We start from the raw sequence: 17,053 nt of genomic DNA, 5'->3' as shown, positions 1-17,053 counted from the left end.
TCTGTTCTAATATGCTGAAACATATTAGTGTAGAAAATTGCCATAGTAGTTTGTGTTTGTAAGTGGGCTTACAAGCCGCCATTCTGTGAGCATGATCTGTGTGTTGTGGAAAGGATGTGTTGGCTTCAGCAGGGGAAAACAGGTTGTTTGGGAGAGGAAAAGGTCAAAGGGGGAAGAGGAGGAGAGGAGTAGAGACAGTGAGCAGAGCAGTAAACAAGCATGGCTGCTGACCCGAACCCGAACCCTGACCCTGAGCTGTTAATTTAGCTTCTGGTAAAGCCCATATAACTTCCTGTAAAAGACCCAATTTTGTGGCTTTAAGTGTCATGTGTGTCCATGTGATTTGCATAAATATATGATAAAATATAACTTCAATACGTAATATTTCAACAATAAAATAAAAATAATAATGCAACTACATCTTCTAGTAACTGTGTAAAATGATAACACTCAGTGTTTCATATTGAATCGTGTAATTCACATGAATCAGCCCCTGCTTTGCTTGGTTATAATCACTAAACAACCGTCCAAGAAATGTGACTATTTTTTTTACTATCAAAAGTGACAGAAATCGTTTGTAACATTATAAAAGTCTTTACTATTTTAAAGACAATACTGTTCTTTTCAACTTTCTATTCATCAGGGAATACTACAAATCTATCATGGTTTCCATAATATTATTAAAATGTAAAAGTTGTCTTGATCTCTCAGTATTAATATCTAGATGTGTATGTACTGTATAGCAGCCGTCTGTGTTGGACGGGCGGGTTAGAGCCAAGAACAAACACAACAGGAGCCGAGGAGTTTATCAAGTGAGGCAGCAGGCAGGGGTAACACAGGATGCACACAGGATTATCAGGAGAGCAAGGTCTCTCTCTGTCCCTTCCCCTGAATGAGAGGCCCATGGTCAGAGCCGCCACTGGGGCAAGAATGAGACCACGTTCTTCAGCTAGACTGCAGAGAGTTAGACAGAACCTGAGCTCTGAACCCAGACCATCAGATATCAGCGCTCCAACTGTCCTGGAGTTCCCAAAGCCTCATGGGAAGGCAAAACAAAGGAACTGTAAAATCTGCATTTTCGTTGTGGTCTAGCTCTGTGCAGTCTGTCTGTGTGGTACTGCTTTTGACCCAGGTGCTGATCACATGGCACAAACCTGCAGTTGGAGGCGGGGCCTGGCGTGGGGAGCACAGGGCAAGTTCTGACGGGTGAAAAAAGAGAGGACATATCAGTACACACCTGACCACACTGCCACATCTGTCTCTCTCACCTTATCACAGACTGTACGAGCACACACCTGTAGCTCATGCTATGCACACCTCATATACCGATTCCTATGTCATGGAGAATATGATAACTTGTATTTTTGTATAGCCACAATTTAAAGGTGAAATGTGTCATTTCTAGTGCCCCTAGTGGCAACAATTGGAATTGGGAATTGTGCTGCAGGAATGAGTCCTAAAACCCAGAGCATTTTTGCACTTTAAGTTCCATCATCCCAAAGTCAGTGAGATAAATTTTTGGGATAAATGACTGAAATGAGGTCTGAACGCAAAGTTTCTCAGGGGAACGCAAATGTTTTGCGAGTGAACACAGTTTCTTGGGGGAATGCAAAAACATTGAATTATAATTTTCCTCCCATCTCATATTTTTTCCAGCACCATGTCCCTTTAGGGGCTCCGTATGTTTCAGTTGGCCTCTGCTGGTTGATGGCACAACTACAGTACACCATCTGCTTCTACAAAGCCATTTTCTCTATTAATATATATATATATATATATATATATATTTAATTAGTATATTCCAAAAAAAGAATAAAATACAATTATTTGCAAGTAACATACATAACGCTAATATTGAATTTAGTTTTTTTTTGCGTTTGAGTCTTTTTTTTGAAGAGTGAAAAAGACTTTTGTTCAAAAGTTTGGGTTGGTAAGATTTTTTAAAAGGTTTTTGGAAAAAAGTCTCTTATGCTCACCAAGGCATTTCTTTGATTGAAAATACATAAAGTACAGTATTATTGTGATATTTTATTACATTTCATAACTGTAATTTAACCTAATTAAAATTTCAGTGTTACATGGTCCTCCATAAATAATTATTTTAATATGCTGATTTGCGGCTCAAAAAACATTTCTTATTATCACAATGAAATCAGTTGTGTTGTATTTTATTTATATTTTTGTGGAAACCGTGATTTTTTTGTGTGGAATTTGTGAACCATACAAAGGTTTTAGTTTCGTAGTTGTCTAAGCACATTAAATTAGCATTGTCACATCGGGGAAAAAAACAACACACTTCACCTTTAAGTAAGATAAGCCAGTGAAAACATTCTCAGATCCGAGACTATGGTGATGCATCCAACCCCATCTGAATGGGTCACTGGAGTCCAGAGCAGCCAAACCCCCTAATTGACACTTATCAAACATGGCACCTCAACACTCCGAGGGCACATGCGCTATTCTGTAACAGTCAGGAGGAATAATGTGCGCACCGGCTTGGCCTTGGCCCAAAAACGTCTGGGTGAGTTGTGTTTCTGTCCTGCCTGCAGCTAAAGGTGACCTCTGCACCGTGATTGGCTCCATGAGTAAGAATCATGTGATCTTCATCGACAGTGTTTGGTCAGGAGAAGCTGACGGACACTTACCCTCGGGCCGGTATTGGGCGATGATGGTTACCGTCTGCCCCGCTCCTTTCAGTGCAGCTGCAGCTTGTTCATGAGTGGCACCTCGCAGATCGATTCCATTAACCTGAAATCAATCACAACTAAGGCTGTTACATCATTAGCATCTAACTGTCTAATGATGTTTCATCAATAACACTCACCTGAAACATTAACTAAATGATCAACAATACTTGACAATTTATTATCCCTAACAATACATTATAAGTGTACATAAAGCATTAAAATAAAAGTTAATTCATCACCTGACCTATATTAATGTCTCAAATTGTAAGTATTAAATGGGCAGCAATACTGTCACTCTTATTAAAGCTCTCATACTTAAATTGCCTGACTTTCAAAAAATGTGGTATGTTGCTGCAGGAAAGCCTGGAGTGATCTGGCCCTAGAAACGCCTGCTGTGATCCAGATGCACGGTTCTCCGGTTCAGGAAAAGCCTACAGTAGCAGATCAGTGGGTGGCAGGACCCTGTAAGCCAGAGTCTGCAACGACTGGACCACTAAGTAATCAGTGTTGCTCCAAAATATGAGTTTGCCTAAGCTGTCTGCATAATCAGCTCTGTTTATGAGCCAATTTGAGCCACTGAAAGTCCAAGTTCAAGCAAGCTGGGACCGGCTGAGGGCAGGAAACCGCTGTACACTGCTGGCACACAAACCTGGAGCAGGTGTTGCAGGCAAACTGCTATTACAGGTGCACTCATTTTTCCTCATTAAAAAGTGTTGCACATAAATAAATCAATAGTAATTGTGAAAAATATGTATTAAATTATGTTCACTCCCATGAAGGCTCTTGTCAAATCAGTAGCCTAATAAAAGCTGTTTTGTGGGGGTCGACATGTCAAGATCACATTACCAGGCAAATGATATTTGTTTCTTCCCGGTTTCCCCCATTACTGGACACTTTCAGTTGTGGAATAAATTAACCATGGCTGACAAGCGTTGTAGTCATTATGTAGCGACTTGTTAGCAACTTACATTTTTAAAGCATTCAACAGTTTCAAAGTTCAAGTTTGAGGTACTGGACAATACAATTCAAAAGTTTGGGGTGGGCAAAAGGTTTCACTGAAGTCACTGAAATAAATGCTCAACAACGCTGCATTTATTTGATCAAAGATATTGTAAAAACATTAATATTGTGACATATTACAATTTAAAATAACTGTTTTCTATTTTAATATATTTGAAAATGTAATTTATTCCTGTGATGGTAAAGCTGAATTTTCAGCATCATTACTCCAGTCTTCAGTGTCACATGATCCTTCAGAAATCATTCTAATATGCTGATTTGGTGCTAAATACTTTCTTAATACAGTAGCAACGTTGAAAACAGTTGTGGGGCTTAATATTTTTGTGAAAACCATTATATATTCTTGATTAATAGAAAATTAAAAACAGAACAGAAAATACGAATAAAAAGAAAGTTCAAAAGAACAATTTATTTGAATTAGAATTTTTTTAGGGCTGTGAAATGATTGATCGCGATTAATCGCATCCAAAATAAAAGTTTGTGTTTACATAATATATGTGTGTGTGTGTGTACTGAGTATAATTATTTGGATATATAAATACACACACATGCATGTATATATTTAAGAAACATTTGTTATTTTTTATATAAAATATTTACATTTATATATAATATTAATTATATATAAATATTTATACAGTATATACATGCAAATAATTCTTATATATATGCATGTGTGTGTATTTATACATACAAAATAATTATACACAGCACACACACGTTATGTTAACACAAACTTTTATTTTGGATGCGATTAATCGCGATTAATCGTTTCACAGCCCTAAAATTTTTTTAATGGTAGAGTAGGACTGTGTGTAATTAATGTTTTAAAACAAATTGGGAAAGTATCTTCATGTAATGTTAAGCACAGAACTTATCTCTGTTCTGAAAATGCAAAATGCCAACTCTCTTTCGATGTCATAAAAGATCCTATAACCCTTTCTCAATGCCTGAAAAACACAAAACATTGTGATTTCTTGTTTAAGCTAATCAAAAGCGCTTTTCTTTTTTTAGTCAGTTAAATTAAAATACAGTCACGTATTTTCATGATTAAGACTAATTAAAGCGATTTCCCATCATTTATAGTTAATAGCCAATGGAATCTCTTTGGGGTCCATGGGGGGGGGGGGGGGGGGGGGGGGGGCGGTCTCTGCAGGGGAACAGGATCTTGTGCAACAGCAGGTTTAGGACTACAAACAGAAGACCTGACATGAGAGCACAGTGCAGTGGGAGGGGCAGACGAGGTGTGTGTGTGAGATGTGGCGTGTGTATGCCAGTCTCAGTGCGCCTGCAGCGTGTCCTAATGCTCATTTAACAGTGTGAACTCAGAAGGTACACCACAGCTATTCTTAGACTCCAAATCAGGCCAGCACTCCATTATCTCTTCCTTCCCTCTCCATTTCTCTCCTCTCCCTTGTTCTTTCTTGCTTTCTAATCAGTGTCCTAAGAAGGCAGACTGTGATTGCTCTCAGCTCAAGTGGCAGAGACAGTAATTGCGGGGATCTGGATGGAGGGGTCTGATTACGACCGGCGAGTTCTGATGAAGCTCTGATAAACATAAATGATGAGATCAGCGATGGGAAATCAGCTTGGAGAGCTTCTCGAGTGGATCGCTCATCTGAATTGTTTCAATGAGAGCTGTAATTGCACTGTCAATTAACACACCGCCAAAAAAGTTACGGCACTGTATCTGTGCCAAGAACTCGGTGCTGAAATTATAATTAGAAAAAAGAAATCTGGTATTGGTGGAGTTTTGAGTAGTGACTAGACAAAAAAAAATTAAATAAAAAAAAATAATACGTTTTTGGCACAAGTTTTTTAGAGTTCACAGAATGATGTGATGGCGCCATCTCCTGTTCAGCACAGGTGCTGCACTACTCCGTGGGAATAGTATATATGATGTTTGTTCAAATAAAAAAATAATCAGTACTTAATAAAAATTAAGAAACATTAATATTACCCCATAAACATTTAGGTCTGTTAAAACAATAATACATAATACATATGACTAGGGGACCCTAATGTAAAAGTTAAAGAAACAAGGTCATTTAAAAACCTAGATTTATCAACTACTCATTTGAATATTAAGAGAGATATGTCCTCCTAAATGTTTATATAGTGGTTACAGCTTTGTTTTTAACAAAGACAGTCTATTCATGACCTTTGAGGCAGATATATGAACCGTAATAAATGTTAAACCCAATAAATAACTGATTATCTCATGTTTAGAAACAAACAGGAAGAACAATGTACTTTGTGATGATCACTGTGATATTTTCTGTTCTGTGCTCATATATATGATAAGCCCTTCTATATTTGTGTATTTTCGTGCGTCCACTTACGGATAGGATCTGGTCTCCTCTCCGCAGCTCTCCGCTGAGGTCTGCTGGCCCTCCTGCGAGTATGAAGGAGACGAAAATGCCTTCTCCATCTTCTCCTCCAACGATGTTGAAGCCCAGCCCGGTCGAGCCCTTGTGCAGAATGATCTTCCTGGGCTCCCTGTACACACAGTTCAGGTAATACATCAGATCAGAGTCCGTAGGGCTCAGCATCTCCACTGACACACGCTGTGCTCCTTTGTAAATATACACATGCAAACTATGCGTGCGCGCACACACGTATCCACACACTTGGGTCGGTCCAAACGGTCTATAATGTAGTCAAGCACAAGAGCTGACACCTATTGGGGACTGCTCCACTTATGTGCTATTTGTCCCATTTCCGCCCGGTTTCCTAGAAACGGAGAAGACGCACAGCCTCTCACACACACACACACACACAGACACGCACGCCAAAGACATAATGATTTTTATACTGTACAAACTGTATATTCTATCCTTTAACCCTAAACCACACATTTTTACAAAAAAACCCCCCTCAAAAACCCAACATCATTTCATATGATTTATAGATGTTTTCCTCATGGGGACCAAAAAATGTCCCCACAAGGTCAAAAATTATATATCTTTGTATTGCTATACTTGAGCGGACATAATGGTCCTCATAACATAGGGAATACCAGGTACACACACACACACATACAATATCTCTCTCTCACACACAGTCACTTACTGTATATACTATGATAGATAGTATGTTCCTAATTATCTTGTGATTAAAACATATAGCATTGATTTACTGTTTTTTTTTCTAACAGTGTGTGTACATATAAAATGTAATAATACATACATAATATACCGCGTTATGTTTATGTATATGTTACCGGCAAAGTGTGTAATCCCGGTATTGTATAGAATGCCTAGGCAATGTATAGAATTCCTGATGTTTTTTGCAAAAAATACATTACCTAATTCTATACATTACCTAGGCATTCTATAGAATGCCGGATTACACACTTTGCCGGTAACATATACACTCATATTTAAAACATAAAATATAATAGATAAAATATAAACAATTTTTTAAAATAAAGTTATATTATCAGCTTAACAATACACACATAGTATAGAATTTAAGATATAAAAAAAATATATATTCAAATAATTCTTATTTTATGTCACAACATTTCTTTATTCTTTTAATTTTCTTTTAAGAATTTGAATCCCGAGCTGTGCTGAAACACATTATAGGTTGTGATAAAATGTTCCCAAAAAGTCTGATCCACTTAGCCTGGGCCCATTCAGTTAGTCATAGGATCCTGACAGTTGGGGCATCATCCTGTCAAGTGTGACCAATCAAACCAAGAGATATCTTGAGCTGTGACACTTCTGTCAGATACACTTGAAATGTGAAGATAAACAATCTCCTGAGTTCACAGATGATAATGCAAAGAGACGACACCAGAGATGGAGCTATTTTAGAACAGAAGGCTAATCCGCTAGCGCTGTGTTCAATCTGACCTAGTTGTGAGGAGGAGAGGCAGGCCCTTCCTCTCTCTCTCTCTCTCTTTTTCAGTGCGTCTGTTTGGCTCGCCTCAGATGCTCTTCAGGCCATAAACACAAACTAAGCCAAAACGCATCCCATGAAATGTGAAAACACACTTTTTGGGCATAATCATTATATTTATGAGCTTTTTTTTTCTGACTGGCTGCATGATGAAGTAGAAACATAAACAACAGCATTATTTAAAACACAGCAGAAGGCTCAGCCAATCGGTTGCATCAGGAGTTGATCAAACAAACATGTAATCAGTAAGTGGTAATTCTGATTGCGCCAGTAATCCTGCTTTTCAGCAAATCAGTTACGACTGCCTGGCAGTTAAACTATTTGCAAATAATATTTTATTCCAAAATATGCACACATTAACTCTTGTTTGTATGTCTATTATGTCAAAAAAGTTTCTTCTCTCATCACATTCAGTTATGAATGACATCAACATTTAAATGATAGCATATTTTCAATTCAAGATAGCAAAATTACATTAAAAAGTTCAGTAGTTTGCATCACTGTATGTTACTGTGGGTCGTTAAACATATCTGTCGTAAAACAGTTGTCAAATATTAAATGTTTAGCTACTGACATCTTACCACACACGCTTTCTTTGATCTGATTGGCCATAATTTTAACATTGACGGGCACTGTTAGACCGCTTAAAAATGTTACTTTTTAAACGGTCTGTCATCCTAACAACAAACAGAGCGTATGTAATGGAGAGCAGAATAAAGAAATATACACTTACACTAGCATTTTTGGTGGCTATTAAGAGCAAATTTCATCACATATTCTGATCTTATGATTGGTCTGATGCTACAGAAATGGAGCTCACATGTTTAGTAGTAGGCTACCCATTAGATATAAAAATGCCGCCCATTGTTAATGAATGAGTGCCAAAAAAAAAAGACCTGCAAAGAACAGTTCCAATTCCCTTTGCACTTTGTAATAAAATCAATGGGTGCTTCTCAATATCCCTCCTCGTCTCCTCGCTCCTCCGTCCTCCATCCTATGACCCGGAAACCGATCGAGCTCAGCCATCTTGAAGGACATCTTAATTCTCTAATTGTTTATGCCCAAAAAGTGTGTTTTCACATTTCATGGGATGCATTTTGGCTTAGTTTTATCGACCAAACGTAACGCACATATAAATTAATTTTGCAGTTTATATAAACCACACATCTCACATATTTCAAATCACTACTATTCTTTGAGCGCAGCTGATGACGCTGTGAAGTGACGCTCGAGTGATCAAGTATTCCAATGTATAAAAAAGCTTTCATTCGATTCTTCCGTCCTCATTTTCTTTCCTTGCAGCCATCCTACAGGGGCTGGAGCTGAGACGCGAGGAAAGGAAACGAGGATGGACAAATAAGAATTGAAAAGCACCCAATATGTGAACATGGGGAAAAAGGTGATCTACACCAGTCGATTTTTACCACTAGATGGCACCCTATTCCATTTCTTTTCAACCACATAATTCTTTTAAAAACAGAATCTACCCTGAATCCCAACAGCATGCTTCAGCAGTAAGTAGAATTAAGTCATATATGTCTTAATAATGCAAATACGGCACAGAAAAGGTGTGCTGGCAGGCTTTTTAAACAAGTCACAGAAGTGGCATATATGCTGATTGATAATTGTCTTGCACAGCTTACAGAAGACAAGACACATGATGACTGTGACATGACAACAAAGTTTAAGGTGGCTCTGATTTTATTCATCTTAGTGAGTGGTTCGTGAGTAGGTGAGTGTAGTGAGTAGGATAGAAATAATATAATTCTAAAATTATGAATTAACCAAATCTGATAAAAATATTAAAATTAAGGTCGGTATGAAACGGAATTTTTTTTAAAATAAAAGTTATTTGAATTAAACATTACAAGGGCACATGAATTTAAAAAATAATGATGTTCACTGATAAATCATTTATAATAAACTGCAATATTCCACAAAAAAATTCGATTTTGATTTCATGGTAACTTGAATAATAGTTAGTATTTAGTTTTTAGGGGTTTTTTTGGACTAAGTTGTTTTACCTTAAAGCTTAAAAGAAATGATTAAGCCTGTATTATTCCAGCTTATACAAACATAAATTGCAGATTATCACAAGCATCTGTGACAACTGATCTGAAGTCTGAGGACTCACGCTGATACTAATGATATGCTGATCAGTAGGTGTTTGACACTGCATATAGATTTATTTTGAGTAACGGCTGGCTCAGAGGTGGGTTGAGTGCGTGCAGCGCCCCACCGGCTATAACCATCCTCATTAAACTCTCTCAATCTTTTCTCTTCACTCGCATTTCTATCCTCCAAACTTCTCTCTCTCTCTGTCTCTCTCTCTCTGCTGCAAAACACTGATAGAGCTCCTGTCTGTCTCCCCCAACACCTCAGCCCAGATTACAAACAGCCAGTTTATCATTTCAAGTTCAGACCCAAATGGGAAAACAAACCAAATAGGTTACACTCGTTTTCCATTCACAATACCTGAGGAGGAGAGGGGTGGACTGGCATTTCATATGCAGCACCACACACACATCTCTACCCACAATCATTTGTTCACTGTCATCCTGTGTTATTCTCCCTCCCTTCTCACTCCAAACATTCTTCCAGTGTAAGAGCATTCTGAAAATGAAAATGTGTCATAAGCCTCATCCACGTGAAATATAAGCTGTCATTTCTAATGGGCTGGCATGCTGCGCTGTTGTCGACTGGCAAAATAACCATTGCCTTTCAAATTCAACCTCAATGAAGGAAAAGAATTGCAGAGTACCTATAATGACCCTCAGCCTTGAAGAAACGAGATGAAAGCTAATAGCTGCATATTTCAGCGCTCGACAAAGCAAGAAACCTTAATGGATTTTTGCTCTTTAACACGTTCTTTCCATTTCTAGATGGTTGGTAACTTCACTTGAAACAAATTCTAGGTTTGTCAGTCAAACTGTGTGTGTTGTAAAGAACATTAATCCCATTACATGGCATCTGTTGGACACAACTATCAGGCACGTCAGCAACACTGGAGCTAAATATGGTTGTCACTTTTCTTCAAAGGGCTTAATCTTGTTAAGCCTCAAGCCTCATATTTTTGAATAGTAGTGATTCCTGTTCAATTCACAAACAAATGAACCCTATCAATCTATCTATCAATCCATCCATCCATCCATCCATCCATCATTTCCTCCATCCACCTATCGATCTATTCATCCATCCATCCATCCATCCATCCATCCATCCATCTATTGATCCATTCAAATATCCATCTCTATCTATACATCCATCTATCAATAATCCATCTATAGATCCATCCATCCTCTGAATCATCCATCTATCTATTGATCTATCTATCCATCAATTCATTCATCCATCCTTCTATTGATCCATCCATCCATCAATCCATCCATCCGTTGATTACTCCATCTATCTATCGATCTATTCATCCATCCATCCATCTGTTGATCTATATTTCTACCCATCCATCCATCCATCCATCCATCCATCTGTTGATCTATATATCTTTCTACCCATCCATCCATCCATCCATCCATCCATCCATCCATCTGTTGATTCCTCCATCTATCTATCAATCTATCCACCCATCCATCCATTGATTCCTCTATCTATCTATCTATCTATCTATCTATCTATCTATCTATCTATCTATCTATCTATCTATCTATTGATCCATTCATCTATTGATTCCTCCATCTCTCTTATCGATCTATTCATTCATCCATCCATCCATCCATCCAACCATCATTTCCTCCATCCACCTATCGATCTATCCATCCATCATCTATTGATCCATTCAAATATCCATCTATCAATCATCCATCTATAGATCCATCCATCCATCCATCCATCCATCGAATCATCCATCTATCTATTGATCTATCTATCCATCAATTCATTCATCCATCCTTCTATTGATCCATCCATCCATCATCTATCTATCAATCTATTCATCCATCCATCTATCTGTTGATCTATCTATCTTTCTACCCATCCATCCATCCATCCATTCGTTGATTCCTCCATCTATCTATCGATATATCCATCCATCTGTTGATTCCTCCATCTATCTATCCACCCATCCATCTATTATCCATCCATCGATCCATTGATTCCTCTATCTATCTATCTATCTATGAATCCATACATCCATCTATTGATCCATTCATCCATGGATTCCTCCATCTCTCTATCGATCTATCTATCCATCCATCCATCCATCCATCCATCCATCCATCCATCCATCCATCCATCCATCCATCCATCCATCCATCCATCCATCCATCCATCCAGTTCAACAGCTATGACCTCCGAAATAAAACCATGAATACCTTATGACCTTTGTTGGGCTTCTCTCAGGCTTCAACACTCTGTGGTGCCAATCTATAAATGCCGCAGATCGAACAACACCCTCAAACATATCCGATACCTCTCGACACAATCAATAGGCTTTCATCAGATTCACAGATTCAGAGAACACTCACAGAGCAATTTAGCTGTTGAGTAGAAATGTTAAGACGTGTATTGATACACGCACCTCCCCGCCGTCCTCAAAAACGCTCTCTCAGCGAGAGAACTGGATGGCCTTTTCACTTCTTAGCTCAATGGAGTCTCCAGATAGCAGGCTCTTCTGCACCTTTGACTGTTAGAAATTAGAATCACAGCGGTAAACTCCGATACACTCAGCAGATCCAATCGAATCTTTTCTGCTTCATTTTCTGTCCCTTTTAAAGAGCAGGTTGGCCCCGCAAGGGAAGTTTAAAGGATGACGCAATAGTAAACACTGAACTTTTGCTTTAAAAAGCTTCAATGTTTTCTCCCGAGGGAAAATAGCACATGAAAACAAGTGTTACAAAGCTGGTAGAAATTGTACCGCTGATCAATGTGAGCTGCGTCTGTATTGCCAACTATCAGTGAGAGGGAAGATGGAGGTTTGGTAGAGAGGGTTTCATTATTTGTTGGTTCACTAAAGTGCATGTCCCACAATGCATTGCAAAGGATATTTAGGGAATAAAGAACAAACAATGGATGCACTTTTGCCACAATGTAAACAGCTTTTCTGAGAATCAATCATTTTGTTTCTAAGTAAACAGCCAAAGAGTACATTAAATATGAACACCAGTCCATTAAGACAGACTTTTTTACGGCAAGCAGCAAAATTATTAAATCATTAATTTGACCACAACAAGATATGTATGTCTTCTTAGTTTTTTTTTTCAAGTTTATTTTGGATATTAGAGTGTTGCCAGAGCAATGAATTGAGTTAAATAGTTTTTAAAATAGTTATATAAGTAAATAGTTTTCGATAAGTCTATTTTTAAAATAATAAATCCATAATAAAACCATCAAAATACATAGGCAAAACTTATGTACCAAAGAATAATCCTTAGGGTTTGTTAGTTAATTCAAATCTCTTATCCTTGGCTGTCTTAACAAACACCACTTAAAAATTTAGCTAATTTAATCTTCACATCCTCACTGATAATATAAGATATGAATAAAAGATGAAAGAATTAGTATTCTTCTCGTACAACACCAATATACATAAACAACACCTGCCACTGTTAGAATTGGTTATAGATTTCAGACAATTGTTATTTGCGTCCTCCAGAAGCATATTTCAAAAATCTGTCAGGAAACTAGATTAAGCTAGTTTATCCTGCTCTAACAGGAACACAAGTCATACAAATTAGAAGTAACAAAATCTTGTGGGAACTGTGATTTATGGTCGATGTCATTGCAAATTTGTCCACATCAGCAAAACACAATTAGTATGCACCCTTTGTTTTTAGCCCCAAACAAATTATTAATCATCATACTATCACTTCAAATCAGTGAGCAGCCAGTGTAGGGGACACAGCCCCCACCGAACGCATATGGTGCAAAGCTACAGAAGTGCCCGGAAACCAAGAGCGATTCTGCCAAACGGCTTCATCCATTTGATCCGAACTGAGTGATATGAAGGAATCTCCCTCCTGACTGATGATTCAGAGATGACAGGATCTGGAGAAATACTCTCTGGGAACCATGCTAGAGGTTGTTGATTAAGATCACATTAATGTTTGTGTACAGTTGCCGAGTGGATACACATTAAGAAAACATCAAAGACATTTGAATTCTAGTCAAATCAAAGGGTATGACTACACTGAACAAGAAAGAATCTGCTTGGAGGATCATTTTGCAAATTGCATACCAGTATCTCCTGGTGATGCCTAAAGAGTTCGGTGATACCTGGAAAATTCTCGGATTTGACATCTGCCAGCTCATGGACCACATTTCTACATCCAGAGTTTTGAGCCAATAACTTGAGCCATGAATGGCATAGAAATGGCACAAGGGCATAATCACAGCTTTTTAACAACCTGTCGCACCATATATTCCTAGAGCGCCACATGATTTTTTTTACTGGCAGCTGTCAGGAGTTACTCAAACAAGGCTAATATGAAGTAACAGCACTCTTAGGCAGAGTATTTTGGTGTTTGTGCACCATAAATTGATAACTGTTCCCTTTTTGGTAAGATACTGACAATCTCACATGCTCGGTCACACAGAACTGGCCATTTTCACAGAACTGCTGCCTGTGCTTTCCCTTGAAAAGCATCATCAAAAACCTGGCAGACCCTGAACATGAGAGACAGCGATCCATTAATCACAGATGTTAACGCTGGCATTTTCATGAATGCTTTTTTCGCAAGTCCTGAGGATTTAAGCGATGCATTAGGTGTTAGCAGTGGCGTTCTGAAATGCAAATCAATTCAAATCCCAGAGAAGCCAATTAGACGGCGCTTTATAATTCATAGAGTAATGAACTAAAAAATTTAAATCAAAACAAACCGGCAAACAAAGCACACCCACGCTGAGGGCATTATGCGCAGGATTTGGATAACAGTGAAACATTACTCAGCCATTTGTGCCAGAGAGTCTCTTAGTCCCGAAGAGCATTTCCTCCGCGGCCAAACCCCCTGTTTACACTCCGTTCATCTCCCGACTATTACATTTATAAGCCTAGTCATTTAATCAGCGAGAGCAGAGATATTGCGTTATTGCTAATAAAGTTTTATATCCAATTAACGATACAAGCTGCTGCCTGGACCTAAAGTGAAATCAGTTAGGCAGGAAATAAGGAGGATAAAATCAATCCGCTCTGAGTTATGATGCACTAATGTTGAATGGATGCCACAAGCACACAGGCAAACCGCGAATGACAGTGGCCAAGCTTTGACCTTCATGGGGAAGCTGTCAATAAGCAATACAAACACTAACTACTAACACTAATACTAACAAATGAAAATACAGACAAATTGACAGTGGCTGGGAAGGGAAGGAAGTAAGTGGACAGCTGCAGCAGAGATGTGATTCAGTTATATCGTTGTCACGGGTAACTGCCATGGTAACTACCAATCTCCACGCTCGTGTCCTCTACGTGCACTTTGCATTATTGTCGGATGAAGTATGAGGAGTAAAAAATGAATGAGAATTATGCAAAGCTTTTAGAGCAGCTCATTTGCAGTAGAGCAACCTGTTTTTTCCGTTATCATACGTACACTCTCATTCACGTTTGGGGTCAGTAAGATTTTTTATTTTTTTTAAGAAATGTTTTTAGCAAGGATGCATTAAAAGTCATTTATAATGTCAGAAGATTTCTATTGAAAATACTGTATAATGCTGATCAATAGTAAGAAATGTTTCATGACCACCAAATGATTTCTGAAAGATCTTGTGACACTGAAGACTGGAGTAATGGATGCTGAAAATTCCACAGCCCCAAACTTTTGAATGGTAGTGTATTTCTTATTAAAAATGTAAGTACATTGATTTAATTTTGATTTCTTTTTTGGAGGTTCTTTCAAAATATGGTTCTTACAAAACATGAACCCCGTTCACTGAATCAAACCTCTGCAGATTTATTAAAAAAGACTAAGGAAAGAGCGAGGTACACTAGAACTAGTACATGATGGGTGGGGAATGCAGGTGACTTTAAAATGGGGCGTAAAGCATACATTAGGGTGTGGTCATGCAGGTGAGATGTGGCCACAGAATTTTTATTGACGTCCCATGCAGAGCGCTGTGCTTAGTACCTGGTGATCTCGGAGTCAGGGAGCAGGCCTACGTGATAGTGAGGGAAGTGGGGGATTGAGTGCATGGGGCTTTTATCAAACTCCACGGGGGAGTAGAGACGGGGAGAGGGGGCGCGGTCACTCAGTTTGTTCACAGTGCTGTAAACTGGCTCTGGAGGCCTGGTGTGGGAGAGAAAGAGAGAGGCAGAGAGCAGAGCAGCTAGGGTTAGTGCGCTGAAGTAGATCGATAGAGAGTAGTGACAGACCGATATAGCATATATACAGACCGATATAGCACCCAGTGTCAAATTTTGTTCTGTATTTTGAGGGTGAGCAAAAATGCGTAATTTTGTGTGTGTCCCTTTAAATGCAAATGAGCTGCTGCTCCCGGCACAGAAGGCAGAGCTTCAACAGCTCGTTCTTAACAGAGCCATATAGAGCCCTTTGTTGTGAGGTGGGGTTTATGTAAATAAAAGTCGTTTGTTGTAGTCCTTAAAAAGTGATTTCTGTCAAAGAAAATATCTCCCTTTGCTTTGAACTTTGTAACGTTGCAGATGTTGTTTATGCTCAAACAGCAACATTACACACTAACTTAAGTTAGAAAAGTGAAATCACAATCAACCACCCCTTTAAAAAATACATTATCTTGAAATGTTTTTCTTCTTGTTTTTATACTCTTTAGATATTTGTTCTAGAAAACAAGACAAAAATACTGACATTCTGATACTCTGAACAGTCTTCAGTGAAAAATGCATTTTCTTTAATTATTAAATTATTTTGAATTAAGTGGAAAACTGACCAATTTAGTGTATATTGTATTATATCTCTTATGCTACTAAAATGTGCAATTTTACTCTAGATATTGGTATCACTATCAGCCATTATAAAACCCATATCGGTCGACCACTAACAGAAAGAGAGAAAGAAAGAGAAAGATAGACAAAGAGAGAAAAAGAGAGAAAGGGTGAGAAACATGGCAGTGGAAGTGTGTTTAAGGAGTAAGGAAGGAACTGCAGCTAGTTAGTAAGTACATTAGCTTTGATAAGTAGCGTTGTAATTAAAAAAATTGACCATTTCAATTTCACCATCCTAAGCATCTTCAATCAGCCCTCACATCTTCAAAATTTCCAAAAAATGAATTAATGTTCTGTGTTATTACTGTCATGGCAGTTTAAAGAGACTCCACAGGGACTGACATCAAGAAATGTCTTGCTTTATCTTTCATTCCTTTTATGAATTCCCTCTTACTGAATCACTTTTGGACTTACAGATCTGACTGTCACTGTTTTATTTTATACAAACAATCCAAAGTCTCAAAACAGAAAAGGCTGCAGGAAGTGAGAGCGTGTGCATTAAGGACACAGATGAACATTCAGGACCCAAACG

The 17,053-nt window shown here is 38.2% G+C and overlaps 1 protein-coding gene across 26 annotated transcripts in view; it reads right to left on the bottom strand.

Annotated features, from left to right (window-relative positions):
• dlg2 (discs, large homolog 2) overlaps positions 1 to 17,053 on the bottom strand; it is a 218,905-nt gene that overhangs the window by 31,139 nt on the left and 170,713 nt on the right. For 12 of the 26 annotated variants that reach the window (XR_014604607.1, XM_084103815.1, XM_084103826.1 and 9 more), the window contains 4 exons: positions 15,689 to 15,847; positions 6,050 to 6,206; positions 2,646 to 2,748; positions 1,155 to 1,199 (listed from right to left, as the gene is read on the bottom strand). Coding sequence is in view for 25 of the 26 variants with exons in the window: in XM_084103815.1 (XP_083959941.1) it covers positions 1,155 to 1,199; positions 2,646 to 2,748; positions 6,050 to 6,206; positions 15,689 to 15,847 (464 nt within the window). In the remaining variant the exon portion in view is untranslated. The remainder of the gene's footprint in view (positions 1 to 1,154; positions 1,200 to 2,645; positions 2,749 to 6,049; positions 6,207 to 15,688; positions 15,848 to 17,053) is intronic. The other 14 variants (XM_084103835.1, XM_084103838.1, XM_084103816.1 and 11 more) reach the window with 3 other exon arrangements.

Source organism: Abramis brama, assembly GCF_963993115.1.
Source record: "Abramis brama genome assembly, chromosome: 25".
NCBI lineage: Eukaryota > Metazoa > Chordata > Actinopteri > Cypriniformes > Leuciscidae > Abramis > Abramis brama.
Note: the sequence above shows the minus strand (reverse complement) of the source record. Positions and strands in the feature narration are given on the sequence as shown.